This window comes from Cuculus canorus, chromosome 3 (genome assembly GCF_017976375.1).
Source record: "Cuculus canorus isolate bCucCan1 chromosome 3, bCucCan1.pri, whole genome shotgun sequence".
Lineage (NCBI taxonomy): Eukaryota > Metazoa > Chordata > Aves > Cuculiformes > Cuculidae > Cuculus > Cuculus canorus.
Window position 1 is genome coordinate 53,244,568 of NC_071403.1, and position 14,502 is coordinate 53,259,069.

At 40.6% G+C, this 14,502-nt stretch overlaps 1 protein-coding gene across 4 annotated transcripts in view; it reads right to left on the reverse strand.

Annotated features, from left to right (window-relative positions):
- Positions 1 to 1,748: 1,748 nt before the first annotated feature.
- The window catches only part of GRM1 (glutamate metabotropic receptor 1), a 186,819-nt gene continuing 174,065 nt past the window's right edge, over positions 1,749 to 14,502 (reverse strand). Inside the window, exon 9 of one of the 4 annotated variants that reach the window (XM_054063653.1) lies at positions 1,749 to 5,422. In XM_054063653.1, coding sequence (XP_053919628.1) covers positions 4,582 to 5,422 — 841 coding nt within the window. In that variant the 3' untranslated portion in view covers positions 1,749 to 4,581. The remainder of the gene's footprint in view (positions 5,423 to 14,502) is intronic. The other 3 variants (XM_054063654.1, XM_054063656.1, XM_054063655.1) reach the window with 3 other exon arrangements.

Consider the following 14,502-nt stretch of genomic DNA (forward strand, 5'->3'; position numbering starts at 1 on the left):
ATGCAGGTGAATAGAACTCTATTCCCTTTCCACCTGTCACATTATCTACCCTTGGGGATGGAGCTGACGGACTCAAAAAGGACTATACAGCACCAGAGCAGGCTTTTCCTTTGTCAGACTAAAGCACATTAAGAACTGCTTTGGAAATCTAGAGACTAATAACGCAGCTTTAACAGGCTGGAGCATCTGGCCTTCTACATAATTTCCTTTCACGCTTCCACCAACTGTTGTTTGTTCATATCTACTGAGGTCTGTTTATATGGATTTTGCCCAATCTGCTCTTTCTGGTAATGTTCATATTGTTGTATGTTTATGTGGAGAAATTAAAAAAAAAAAGGATATGATCTAAAATATTTACGTGGCCCAGAATTACTTAAATTGAAATGATCCTCATCCATGCTGGAAGCTCAAAGCATAGCAATACAAAAACTGAAACTACATCAAAAAGAAAGTAAGCCTTGCTGGGCTTGTTATACTAGTCAGACTGTTTGGAGTCATGCATAAAACTCTCAGTAATAATCTCCTATGTGAGTACGGCAATTTGAAAATGAATTCATTTGCACAGCATATGTGTAGCTAGTTAGAGACCAGATAAAATTGTTACAATATTTCTTAGATGATTCTCAGATGTTGCATTCATACTTATTCGTGTGTTCATTCCCAACTGCTGAGATGGGCAGAGGGCTGCAAGCTGAGTCCCCCAAACAATAACTGGTTCCAAGAATGGTGCTGGCAGCAACGTTGCACTGGGTGATCTGGGGTGGAGTTACTGCTGTGTTACTGTGAGGGTGTTTTTATAACTGAGTCCACTTGATCTGCAGAACCTTTACTAAGACATAGATTGCCTAGACTTTAATTGAAAAATAAAAAGAAGAAAAAAAATCAAAACCTTCTACAGTTAAAAAGACTAAACTTTTGGCACTTACCACTGAAAGTAATGTAATTCTCTGTACTCCAGCAGCGCAGTTGTTGTAGGTGGACCAACTCCTCAGATGTGGGCTCTTGTAAGGCCAAATCAAGGAGCCGCTTGAAACAAGCCTATTTGCAAGTGTAAAGAGAAAAAGAGCTAGATTTTCTATGTTTAGAGTCACTTGGGTCTGAAAATCACAGCAGCGGTCCGGAAAAAGCATTTACACTCCCATCTTATTGAGTCTCAAGCTGAGGCACACAGTAGTTCAGGAAACGCCAAAAAGCCACAGTGTATGTGAGCTGCAGAGCGGTAGTCAAGAATCCCAGAATTTTGGTCTGTACAGAGGCAGTAAAGAAAGGAGGCACAAGATGCTGGGGATGGATCAATGCCTATTGCTTACAGCTGTCAAGAAGGCATACTTGAGTTTCTGTATGGGACAAGCTGACATCTCATAGAGTCAAATACATTGCAGAACTTCCAATGAAGGGCTGGTGTTTTCACATGTCCTTTGGGAGCAAATTTTCCTGTCATTTCCAACTGAATTATCTTCTACAACATGTCTGCCCAGATGCATGCCTACAGAACTCCTTAATTTTAGTAGGAAGCCAAAAGGCTGGGTTTTGTTTTCCAAACAAAAATCTTCCAACCCTTCCTCATGACATCTACATACCACAATCTAATCAATACCTACCTCCATTTCAGCATCCCACCATCTCTCCCATATGATGTTGAGAAGACCTGGCTAGACAGTTAAATTCTTCTGAAGAAAAAATTAACAACCATGGCATTCTATTTTTAAATAATAAATAGAAAATATTTATTTTACATCATTTTCAAGATCATTTTGACAAAAAGGCAGTTTTCATCAAGCATTAGATAGACCAAAAGAAAAAACTTTTACAGAAAGCTTCATAGCTCATACGACTACATACACAAGGTGAGTTCTCGCTCTTTAGATATATTTACGTATGTGTATGTTTCCAGTTTTAACAACTACAAACTAAAAGCTAATATACTGAATTTCAAGAAAACTTCTACTCATTATGTATTTACATTGCAGTAATAAAATCAGTGCTTAATATGTTCAAAACAGACGGATATGAAGACAATAGTACTTTGCCACATTACCATCTCCCATCTATATGATGTTAAATTTCTTCTTCTTAAAATTCTCATTTCTTCAAAGACCTGCTTCCTAGCACTAGCTCCGTGCTACTGACAACATATGTTTTTTGGAAATAGCACAACAAATCTTGTACTAAGATTATAAAAAGATAGAATTCATTACCAGTGCAGTGATCAGCAAAGAAAATACGGTATTTTTCTCATTGCTTTAATGAGTAATCAGCATTAAAAAAAAGAAGCAATAACAAAAAATATTCCTCTAAAAGCCCCAAGCAGACAAAAATCAACCAACTGACCTGCAGGTGTCTTTAGTTCATTATAGAGACATCAGTCTGCTGACAAAGACATAATCGTGTCTTTGGGCAAAGTCATTTCATGCTCTCCACAATGGGATGATGATAGCAATTTACCACTAGTTATACTGAAAGGAGCAGATATCATGAAAAGACGATGAGGACAAAAGTCTGTATCCGATTTTGAGCACCAGTCAAACCTTCCAATACCACTACCATTTAATTAGAGAAAAACAGTGAGATTTGGATCTTCAGAGAAGAATGACTGGCAGCAGGATTTCTTAAAAGTCAAGTGTAAGTAAAGAGAAAGAGTAGAAATATGCTTAATTCAGAATACCCCTCAAAGAATATTCACAATAAGCACAGTTAAAATTAGGTCTTGCAACTATGTTATCATGAAGAGAGATTCCTTAAAAGTATCTTTGGAAATAAAGAGTAGAATTGTGGGACAGATCCTTAACTAAATTCAACAGCACAGTCAAAGTTTACAGCAGCTAAAACCCTGTCCTGTATATGTATAATATGTATATTCATAAATAAGGTAATAATAAGTATTGTTAAATTCTAGCCGCAGCAATTAGACCTGGACTTTGAACATGCCAGCCATTCAGAAGTTTTGGATTAGGCCCAACTCTAGGAAACATGAATGACAGAGGAGAAGGAAGCTGCCTAGAAGTGACCTTTAAGATAAAATATTGTATATTAAATCGAAGAAGAGAAAGCGTAAGGCAAGAACATGCAACTAAACATCATAAAGAGATTAAAAGAAATGTCTATTAAAAAAATAGGAATTTATACACACATTAAGCACTGATGAAATCTCCTGTCTGGACATGATTTTATTTTACATTATCTGAAGCAATGAACTATTTGAATTACTTTTCCTGTCTCGCCTTTATGTGGGCAAATGCAAGATTTCTAAACCTGACTTTTTTCTTTTTGCATTTTCATTTTTTTTTTGTTAACCACACTTTCGGCAAACATGTAAAATAACAATTTCTCAATGCACTGGTTATTAATACCATATGTCTACTTCATAAAATATCTGCAAAATAAAGCACCCTGTTATAAGGGTAACAACTGCCTCAGCTTGTATATGAAAAACAATGTGTTAGCACAGCATACAAACCCCCAAAGATCTATTGAATATTTGTAACAATGCGATATAAAACATGATTTAAACATAAAAATATTCATAGTATATAAGACAATCTTCCATTTTTTGGACATTACGCTTCACACATACCATACACACGCATACAGAAACATAAACGTACGTTCACTCTCTTGCTTAGAGACTGACTTTATAACCCTCGGTTTGGAATTGCCATTCTTTCAGAGTAATAGTTGTTGCTCTAAGTATACAGCTATTTTCCAATGTATTTGACTCCAAAGTAACACAAAAGAATGATGTAATCACATGGCAAATATGTTGAATATGAAAAGTTAGTCAATAAATATTGTTCTGCTACAGAAAACTGTGTAACAGTTTAGCCACATGGTTTGCAATCTTATACAAAAGGGCAGCAAAGGCTCTCTTCAGAAACCTCTCGAGTCTTGATCATATTTCTCACTCTGTTCACAATGTTAAAAAAAGCTCAGATCTCCCCAAAAGCAGTCTAGTATGAAGAACAAATTGTTCAGACAAAAGTCAGTAAGAGCCATGTGGTTTCACATTATCTAAGCTCCTCTCCCCCCAAACACATTACGCAGTTATACCATCTATAGAAACCAGGGAAAAAAATATTTATGCATCTCTGTCTCATATACAAGTAGCTTGGTTCCTCCTCACCACACTCTGCCCTTCCAGTTCCTGGGTGTGTTGCTTCCATAGCAGACAGACAGCAGCCACGAGATGTGTTAATGGCTTCTCTAGGTCACACTTCCCAGAGTTCATTTCAAGCTTTGCCAAGAGAAGTTGTGACTAAGTGTGATTTTTTTTTTTTTTCACTGTGTGCATTAACTTTTTTTTGCTATAGAATTTGTCTTTTAGGTTTGTGCTTTGTTATGGTTTCCCATCATTTTGTCAAAGTACAATAGTATTATTTTTAACATCTAGAGAATTTTGAGCACTCAGAATGGATTTTTTTTCTTTTTCTTTCATTGTTTATTTAAGTGTAGGATGATTTTTTTGCCCTGTCATATATGACTTTGTTCTCTGCTCTCTCTCCTCCCAGCCCTGAAGAACTTATCTCCCCAAGACCTCTCAGCTGGCAGCTGCCAACGTCCTTCTTGTCTTGTTTCTTGCAGAGTCTACAGGGTGGATGAGCTTTGCTTATAATCCCTCAGGATGACAGAGGCATAGGTCACATCTGGAGGGGTGCAGAGCACCGACTCTGAGACTGGGGAGCTGGGTATGGAGCTGCCTGAAGCCACTGAATCCCGGAAAGGGGATGGAGGTGTCAGTGCTGGAGAGTCTTCCAGAGTCAGTTTGCTGGTCACTGGCTCCTCCTCCTCCTCCTCCTCTGGATTCTTCTCATAGATGTATCCCTGAATGAGCTTCAGCTTTTCGCTATCTGCTCCCTCAGCTGGGGGAGACAGGGGCTCCTCGCTGAAAGCAGCCACGTGGAGAGGCAGTAAGGGAGGCTGCTGGGGCTGAGGGGGCTGACAGGGGGGCCGCACACCGTTCCCTGAGCTGGGCGTGGAGAGGGCAGCGCTGAAGTCCGGGATGCCAGTAGCAAACTTGTTGACCACTCCTTGCAACTGGTCCATGAGAGACTGTGGCTGCAGGGGCAGGGTCTTGGGGGACTGCTCAGGCAAGAAGAGGTGGGTCTCCTCCGATGTGTCCTGCGGCGGGGGGGTTGTCGCCACCCGTCTGTGCACCACCATGGAGGGGCTGCTGGGCTGGTTGAGGTGAATGGGCTCTTTAACTTCTTCCTCCATCACATTGCACAGAGTCTTACTGCTGATGTCAGTAAAAGTCAAGCTCTTGCTTTGGCCTTGGTAGCTTTTAGTGAGGGGTTTGATCACTGCTGTCTGATTGCACCCTGTCTCCTGGTTCTTGACATGAACTGAGAGTCTGTGCCACATGTGTTCCCCCTGGGGAGCTTGTCTTCCACCTGGTTCAGACCATGACACAGACTTTCCATTAGAACTATGAATAAAATAAAGATGGGTTTATTTGCATTTACATTGTGCAGACATAGGCAGTATAACAAACAAGCCTACAAAAATACCGATTGCTTTGCCTCGTTAATAAACCTCCCCCCCTTCAATTCCTTGTGTCTTCCCAGAATTATCGCAGCAGGAAACAAGTGTCTTTTAACAGCAGCAATTACTGCGATTTTCATCCAAAGGCAATTACTCCCTTCTGGTTACCCACCCCGCAGCCAGCCTGGAAAACATAACCCATGGCGAGGGCCCTGGCAGTGCTGGCAATGTTTTGAGGACTCTGGCCATGTCATTATCTATCTAGGTTTGCTCTCACCACATTGCAATGGGGAAGAAAAAGAGGAAAAAATGTCACAGGAAAACCTTTTATTAAGCCTAATTTACAGCTCATCGGAAATATTTCCAAACTATTGGAAAAGTCTTTGGCACTCTGGGTAAAGACAGGAATTGGTACTAACCCCTCCTTTCCTTTTTATTCCCTGTCACAAATTTGCATGTAGAAACAGATTAGCTACTACAGAAATGAAGGACTCCCAGGGCCTCCATCAGGTAGGAGTAAACACGCTTCTTCCCGAGTGACTATTATTTACAAACGAGGATAAAATACTGGAATTGAAAACAGTTGGTTTGTGTGGGTGGAGGAACAAGGAGTAACATGATGATGGTAAGTCGAACCTTCTGACTGCATGCATCTTATACACCATCAAAACACTGGGCTGTTTGGCTGAGTGAGGACCTGAGAGTCAGGTTTGTCCCTGAAGAACTGCAGTGAGGTTTTTGCATTTTCCCGTACCTTTGCAGGGAGCAGCACTCAAAGCAGAATAATATCTCATTAGCAGCTGGTGGAACAGGGAGCTGAGCAGTGCTTAAGAGGACTAAGAAACTGTTTAATTGCAGGTCAGGGAGTCGAGATCATTTACGGATTATACTATACATCACCTGGGTGGAAACCAGAGACCAAAGAGAAATTCTGGGATGATTTATGGGAGGCAGCCTTATCTCAGGGTTTCATTCCTCAGGGGGCAGAAGTAAACAAGGGATTACTTTTCAGATCCTGTAAATGCAGTGCAGGTGGGAGGCAATCTGGGTGGGAGGCTGGCACAGCACTATTGCCTCCTGCTACTGCACACACCGGGGGACATTGCTTCCCTTCCATACAGTCTGTAATATATTCCTGAGTATTTTACTTTTCATTGCTCATACTCCCGCATTTCTCTTTTCCAGGGTGTAAATAATTAACCGTTAGATTTTATAAAAAGAAATACTGACTGATTGTGATAGCTGGAAGAAACCAGTACAATACGGATAACGTTGCAAATCAAGCAAAACGAAAAAGAATTATACGTGACAATGCGGCACGTTTCTGCTGAGCAGTAAACATTCCTGGAGAAAGAAATATTTTCAGATGGATCCAAGTCGGGAAGTTCATCTCCACCTCCAGACTCCAAACGCTGGACCTGTGACTCACTACCTCTGTGTGAACTGGCTCACAAGAGTAGGCCAATCTAAAAAAATGTATAACTCCCCAAAAGCATGTGGTTAGTAGGACCTGAAGCTGTTTGCATTTGGAAGTTTAATCTAGACAGTTCCCAACTGAAGAATTAAACCTTTATGTGATAGTGATCAATGGAAACATAAGAATGAAAGTTTAGAAGCATTCCTTTTTTGATCAAAATGAGCTGTAGTATGATATTTTTTTGAAGTGCTATAGAGATAAGAAAATGAATGTAACTGTTGGCATGAAAGATTTTTAAAATAATATTTTAACATACCGAGATCGACACACTCTTCACACAGAAACACATTTTGTCTGCTTTGACTTCAAAACAAGTCTCTTCTCGTAGAGAGGGAAATATGTCAAGTGCTCTCATATTGTATTTTGCTGATGCTATAGCTTACAAATACTGCAAAGGGCTTTTCAGAAAACAACATGATGATCATCTGCTGTCTCTTATGCTTAGTCCACTTCTGTATCATTTACTTCTTCATACCTAGCTCTGGTGCATCTTCTCACTTTTGAATCCCTCCTCACACCATCTGTTTAGTCTCCATCTCATTTTGTTTCCAAGATTTTGTATTTTACATCAAAGACAAGCACTGCTATTTTAAGGAACTCATTACCTCTGTCTTCAGATCTTCCTCCCATTCAGTTCATTTTCCTCCCCCTCACTCTCAAATTTTGACTTTCTGCTGTGGCACTCTCTATAAAGTGCTTGATTGAGCCTGTGTCAATGGCTGTACTTAAACTGCGCTGGGACTGCAGTACCCAAACATGAACAAACCACTTAATTAGGATTTGTCTGTTACTGACTTGCTCTACAGGGAAACCTGGTGCCATGGAAAGTGCCTTGCCTCTGCTTGCTGTGCCTTATTACTCATGACTCAGATGGCCTTGTGACAAAGAGGTTTAGAGCCACAGTGACTCTCCGTGGGTCAGTCTGGCTGTTTCCACTGGGAAATATCTCCTTTCTGTTATCATTCTCCTCAGTCTCTCATTCCAGCTCTTTCCCTCAACTTGCTCCTCTTGCTGTGTCCGTGTACCGTTAGCCTGTTAATGAGTCATATTTGAGACAGAGTCACAAGACTGCTGTACAAATACCTGGTCCCTGTCTTGGTAGACAGCTGGTAGGGAGTCACACTGAGTTTGACACTTTCGGGGAGAATTAACAATTAACATGCAAGAAAAATGCTTGTTATCTTGGAGCAAAGACCAGCCACCTTCAATGGCATTAATCAACATTTAGACAAAAAGCAAATATGGGGCTGGAAAAGCTCAGACCTGAACTGGGTCTTGGCAAAATAGAAGTCCACCCACTTGTGTGAAGCATACATTGAATTTAGCTGCTGTTCCTCAATTTTCACCACAGCTTTGTCAAGGGGGGGTGTATTTTGGGGAATAGATGTAAGTAAATTTCTTGTGTGAATTTTTTATTAGTTCTATGAACTGTCAATATTTTTGGTAATTCAAGGTGTTACTTTTAATACGTACATCGATCTTCATTATGTACTCTCTGCATGACTCTGGGGCAGTCATTTTCAAATGCTTATACCTGATGATTGCAGACACTAAACAGCAATACAACTTCAGACCTTAGTAGTTACTTGCAGAAAGTCTTTAAAAGAACTGATGTACTCAAACCTGACACTGTGATACAAAACACTACTGCCCAGCTGTAGGAAATGCCTACAGCTTGTTAGATGGCTCACTGTTCATCGTTAAGAATCTCAGGGTACCCAAAATCTTGCTGCTTTTTGTGACTAGGACTACCCTGAACCAATCCAGTCACAGGCCGCGAAGAGAGTCCTGCTCCTGCCAATGCCTGGGAGATCTGACCTTGTTGGCTTCCTCGGAGTAATGTTGAGTCTGAGCACCCCACAATGGTTGGTTCCTCGCTACACTACAGGGTCCTGAAGATGTCTTACTTTAGACATTAGATAGCAAAGGTTCCTTTGAATATTAGAGGCTGAATGCTCCTGAGGCAGAAGATGATTGCCCCAGCGATCTAAGAGTGTGTAACCCTCTGGTCCTCTTACCAGCAAAGCTATAGCCTGGAAACTAGGGCACACAGAATTAGATGAACTTGCTCAAACCTTTCCCTTTTTTTGCCTTGAACATTTTAAGCATAACAATCCTTGACTGATACCTCATGGAATGGTTAAACAGAGTGATATGTCGTGTGACAAGCTTAACTTTAGGAATCCGCATGTTGGGAAATGGCTTCTCATCTGATGTAGTGCTTGTCACTGCCAGAGTGAAACAGCTGGAGATGCAGTCAGGCAAAGTGCTTGAGAAAGAACCCTTCCAGTTAAAAAAGAAGGCTCATTCCTAGATCTGTTAGAATTCACCCCTTATTTCCTTTCTTTAAGATGTAAGAGTTGTGGTCTGTTATATTCTCCAATTGACCGTGAGCTAACGGAGAACCTTGATCTTGCTGAGATGAGTGACATAGTTATTTGGGCCAGGCCTGATGGTGTTAGACAAGATTCGGAGCACAGATTTGTAATATAAGGCTGGGGTTTTTTTAAGCAGCAATGGTAATTAACCACTGGAAGAGGTTATAGGAGAAATGATATATGTTCCCTCTTTTTCACCATCAGACTGATGCTCTGGCCAGACCTACCATCTCGTAGTCACTACTGTAACTGAAATACCACAGCCAGTAGGACTCATTGAGATAACCCAATGGTCCCTTCTATGAAGCTAAAATCTTAGGAATGAATGTTACATGCAGCCCGAGAGGCCCTATCAACTTTGTCAGCAAAAATTGTGTCCAAACCAAACCATGAACTATCACCAACCAGACAAGGTCAGTGTCAGATACTGCCTAGTCAACAGATGATGCTCCCACCTTTAGAGTGGGGCACTATTACCAGCTGCCTGAAAACCACGTTCCACAAAGCAGCACATGCAAGGTTGTCCCTGCATGCTTACACAGAAATGTGCAGCCTTCAAACACAATGAGGAAGCAGAGTAAAGGAAAGGCCCCATCCAAAAATGTCTTTCGAGGAGTGGCTGAGGGAACTAGCATTGTTTAGCCTGGAGAAGAGGAGGCTGAGGGGAGACCTTATTGCTCTCTACAACTACCTGAAAGGAGGTTGTAGAGAGGAGGGAGCTGGCCTCTTCTCCCAAGTGACAGGGGACAGGACAAGGGGGAATGGCCTCAAGATCCACCAGGAGAGTTTCAGTCTGGACATCAGAAAAAAAATTTTTCATGGAAAGGGTCATCGGGCACTGACAGAGGCTGCCCAGGGAGGTGGTTGAATCACCCTCCCTGGAAGTATTTAAAAGACGGGTGGATGAGATGCCCAGGGGCATGGTTTAGTGGTTGATAGGAATGGTTGGACTCAATGATCCAAGAGGTCTTTTCCAACCTAGTGATTCTGTGGTTCTGTGAAAAGTTCTGCATTGAACAAAGCCTTTCTCAGCCCCAAAAGCAGTTGATGATGGATGCCCTCGTAGGGAAGCAAACAGAGGAATTTCTGTTCCCGGGACCCAAGCTAACAAGCTAAAATTTGAGGCTAGTACCTGCACTACAGCACATTGCCGGTGCTTTGCTCATATCCCCAAGGTCTCTTCCATTTTAGTCTCCACTTCAGAAAGGCCACTGGGGCATGAAATTTGATTAAAGGAGTGAAATGATTTTAATCCAGGTTAAGAATATCTCCCTGTGTTAAACATAACTCCTTTCTTAGAGCCCCAGCAGCCTACCCTGCCACCCACTAGCAGAGCAGGCCACTCTGGTTAGCACATTCTTGCAAGCCCTAGTTTTTGTAACATTGCTTCTAGGGAAACATCTCTTTTACTAACCCAGGCATAACCTCTCTATGGCTCACCCCAGAGTGAGCGAGCCGTCATCGACCGCTGTATCAACCTGATGTATGCTCAGGGTTTTTTTGCCTGAGAAGCATCAATTAGTATCACCTAAAAGGAAAAAGAATTGCAAACCAATTTCAGCCTTAGTCCATTTACACTCTAATCTCTATCTCAGTGGTTAAGAGAACCTTGCAACAGCTCTCACAATGTGACTCCAGTGCTTTCTGTGGTGCTATATAATTAGAGCAAAGTTTAACACCCCACTGGTGTATCTGGAAGTTTAAATTACTGATCTAACTTTTCCTTGTCTCTCCCCCCCTTCTTTTTTTTAAGGACAAAATTGCCTTGGGCATGGAACACAACGTTCTATGTAAATTAGAGAGCTGCTTTAAATATATGATGGAAATTGCTGCACAAAATACAGCAAAACATAACGATGTAAGGCTGCTTCACAAGAGCAGAACCTGATGACAGTTGGGGTTGTTGCAATTGAGCACAAGCCCAGAGGCACCCTTCCAACCCTCTTACCCGTGGCTTATGTCAAGTAAATCTAAGCTAGTTATTTCCCTCATTAGTTACTCTGCTGCAAAAGCTAAATATTACTTTGATCTGAGCTACGCAGTCTTTTTAATGTACATCGACCCTGTTGGTAACTGATTTTTTTCTGATTTTTTTTTCTTTTTAAAATTGAAATGTTAATGTACAGTCTGTAATGTGGATGCGGTAGCTATCAGACAGTAGCTAGTCTGAGTCCCCTGTGACATAATCCTGGTTTCCACCCACAAGGGCCCCCTGGTTGGAGTCAGACCCTCGAAACAGTATGAGAGACTGCCTGCTCTCTTGCCTTTATGCCCTGGTCAACCAGATGGGGAAAGCTGAGCCGGGAGTGGAATCACACAATTTATGCTTGTGCTACCATGGACCTTGGTTGCTGGCAGACTCATAACTAGTCCCAAGAGCAGGGGAATACCCCCAAATGCAGTGGCTGAGATATAGCCAAATATCCCTAAATAAATGGATTGATTCACTTTGCGACTTAACAACTACATACATATATGTAGGTACTTTTATACAACTGTAAATTTGGAGAGAGATGTACACTGCAATGTTTCAATATAGATGAAGTCCTACAACTGTAGTATGTATCACAGATCTTACCTAGCTCAAGAAGGTATGAGAATATTACACTGATAATGTCTATAAAGGGCTGACTACTAATTATAATTACTTGTATCAATGTTTAATTTCATAAGAAGTATAGAAGCTATGTCACATTTCAGCCATCCATCTAATTATTATTAACAAACCTTTTTGTTCACCGGATTAAAAATAAATTACTACAAATAATTTGGAGAAATACATTTGCAGAGTTCGAAAACTGCTTGTGATCTGTTGGCTTTAACATTATGAAAGTGTCCTCAAAAATGCAAAGCAGTGCAGCAGTGGATGAGCTCTTCATTATGTATTTTTTTTTAAAAAATAATCAAATAGTTGCTAATGTGTTGCTTGGAGAAAAAAAAACTTATTCTAATTCATAATACAAAGTTCTGGATAATAACCAGTTTGACCCAAATATCAGGCAAATTCTTCCAGTGTTCAAGAAATGAAGATTAGAAACCTGCAAATCAAAGTGAAATTAAAAGTGCTCTTACCATGAAACAATTTTGAATCTTTTTATTTTGTTGTCATAAGTGAGTAAACCCCACCAAGTATTCAGAATTAATACATCCTAATAGATCACCTTTGTAATTTTTTTTAAGGATTTTAGAGTTAGTGAACAGAAAAAGCATGCTGAAAATAATCATGGATCCTCTGATATCAATGGAGAAGCACATTTTTGTTATGTGAAGGTGTGTCTCGTGCCACACATTTGAATAAATTTCTATGACAGTGCAGCCAATGTCAATACCTGAACCAAAGCATTTATTCAGACAGGCTCAAAAAGGAGCACAACTGCTCCTTTGCAGTTCCTGAAAACTGAAAATTATGATGTGTTCACTAAATGTACCAGGAAAGCTTAGGAACATGGGAATAAAAAGATAGAATTAAATTAATTTAGGGAAAGTGTAGGTGGGTGCAACTAAGACAAAATAGTGTGTAGGGCTGGCAGGCTGTATAGATCAACAATCTTCAAAAAAAAATTGCATCAAAATAAATACCACGGGAAAAGAACTTGAGCTGCTTTTGAATAAAATCTCTAATTAATGAATTTCAAAAATAATAAAGCCACAAAACCCAGCCCATGAACACTATGTTCCCTACTCAAAAGCACCAGACCATGGTACAGATATTAGGAGGTCTTTCCTATGAATGCAATTTAATAGTAATTAAGAAGGTTGGAGGTTTGTCCTTGCTTTCTGTAATCCTCTGTGGTTCTGAAGGAAAATTATTTGGGGCACCATTTTTTTTACCAGAAAGATATTGACAAACTAGAAGCTGCGTACTGAACAGTGACAAAAAAACCAAACAAACAAACAAACAAAAAAAAACCAAACCCAAACCCAAAAAACCAAACCAAACAAAAACCAACAAACATTGGGGACAGAGAAGAGAGTGCATGAAAAGCTAAAATAGCTGAATATAATCAGTTTGATGCAGGAACACAGTAACAGTTTTCAGACATCTGAAAGGCACTAATACTGACACTGGAAAGTATTTCACATATCATATAGATGTACAACTGAGAACTCTAGATGCAATTGCAAAAGGAAAAAATTAAACTGAAAATCCAGAATATTTCCTAGTCAATAGCTGTATCAAAGCAGGAATAAATTCCTAATGAACTAGTAAACGTCTGTTGCCCTGGGTATTTGCTGCCAAAACGTGTGCAGTGCTTGCAGAGGTAGCTGTCAATGATGTCTTTTTCCCGCTATAACTTGTAAGTCTCTCTGGTACACTTGAGAATCAAATAAACTCCCAACAGTTGAATAGTGCTTAAAGAGCCATCAGACTTGCCTTAACACACCAGCATTTTGAGTACAAACTTTAACCAGTTGTCACAGGAAGCTTAGTCATGAGGCCCCTCGTTTTGTAATTACAGCTCTTCCTAGTATGCAGCAGTAGATAAAGCAGCTAGTAAAGACTGTGGCTTTTCTGGGTGTATCTCAAAGTTTCTATGGTAACAAATGTGCAGCTTCAGAAGAAAAAAGCTCTAAAACTCAAAGCTGATATTTCTGAGATTTTTAGCACAATAATAAATTTTATCTAGTTAAAATTTACATTTTAATTTTATTCTCCATTTCTGGCTATCTCCAGGATCATGTGGAAAATAGAAATCAACACTAGTACAATAACTGATGCCAAGTATTGTGCATACCAAAAAATAAGAGAATTTCAAGTCCCTACATCTATTTATTTGTAACTGGAAGGTGAGGGAAACCATAGCAGCACCCATGGTGATTTCTAGTGTCTTGGGTAGCCAAGCAGGGCTTCCTCAGGAAATTCCAGACTTGCAAATTGCTGCAGTTCTGGTGACTGAGACTTAGGCATGAGGCCAGGTGGTGGTGATGGGCATCTGGTGGTAACGATGGACACATGCCTACTGCTCAGCCTGGGCTGCATGGCCACAAAGAGCTCAGGCAGTCGTTCACTGATGGAGAACGTGCCCTTCCCCTGGTCACAGTGCAGCACTGCCAGGTCTCTGAAACCATCAGCCGTGGCTGGACAGAGAGGGAGACCTGAGGGGCAGGGACAAGGGGAGAAGCCAATAAAGCACTCTTCATGCTCAGCAGGTCTGAAAAGCTCCACTG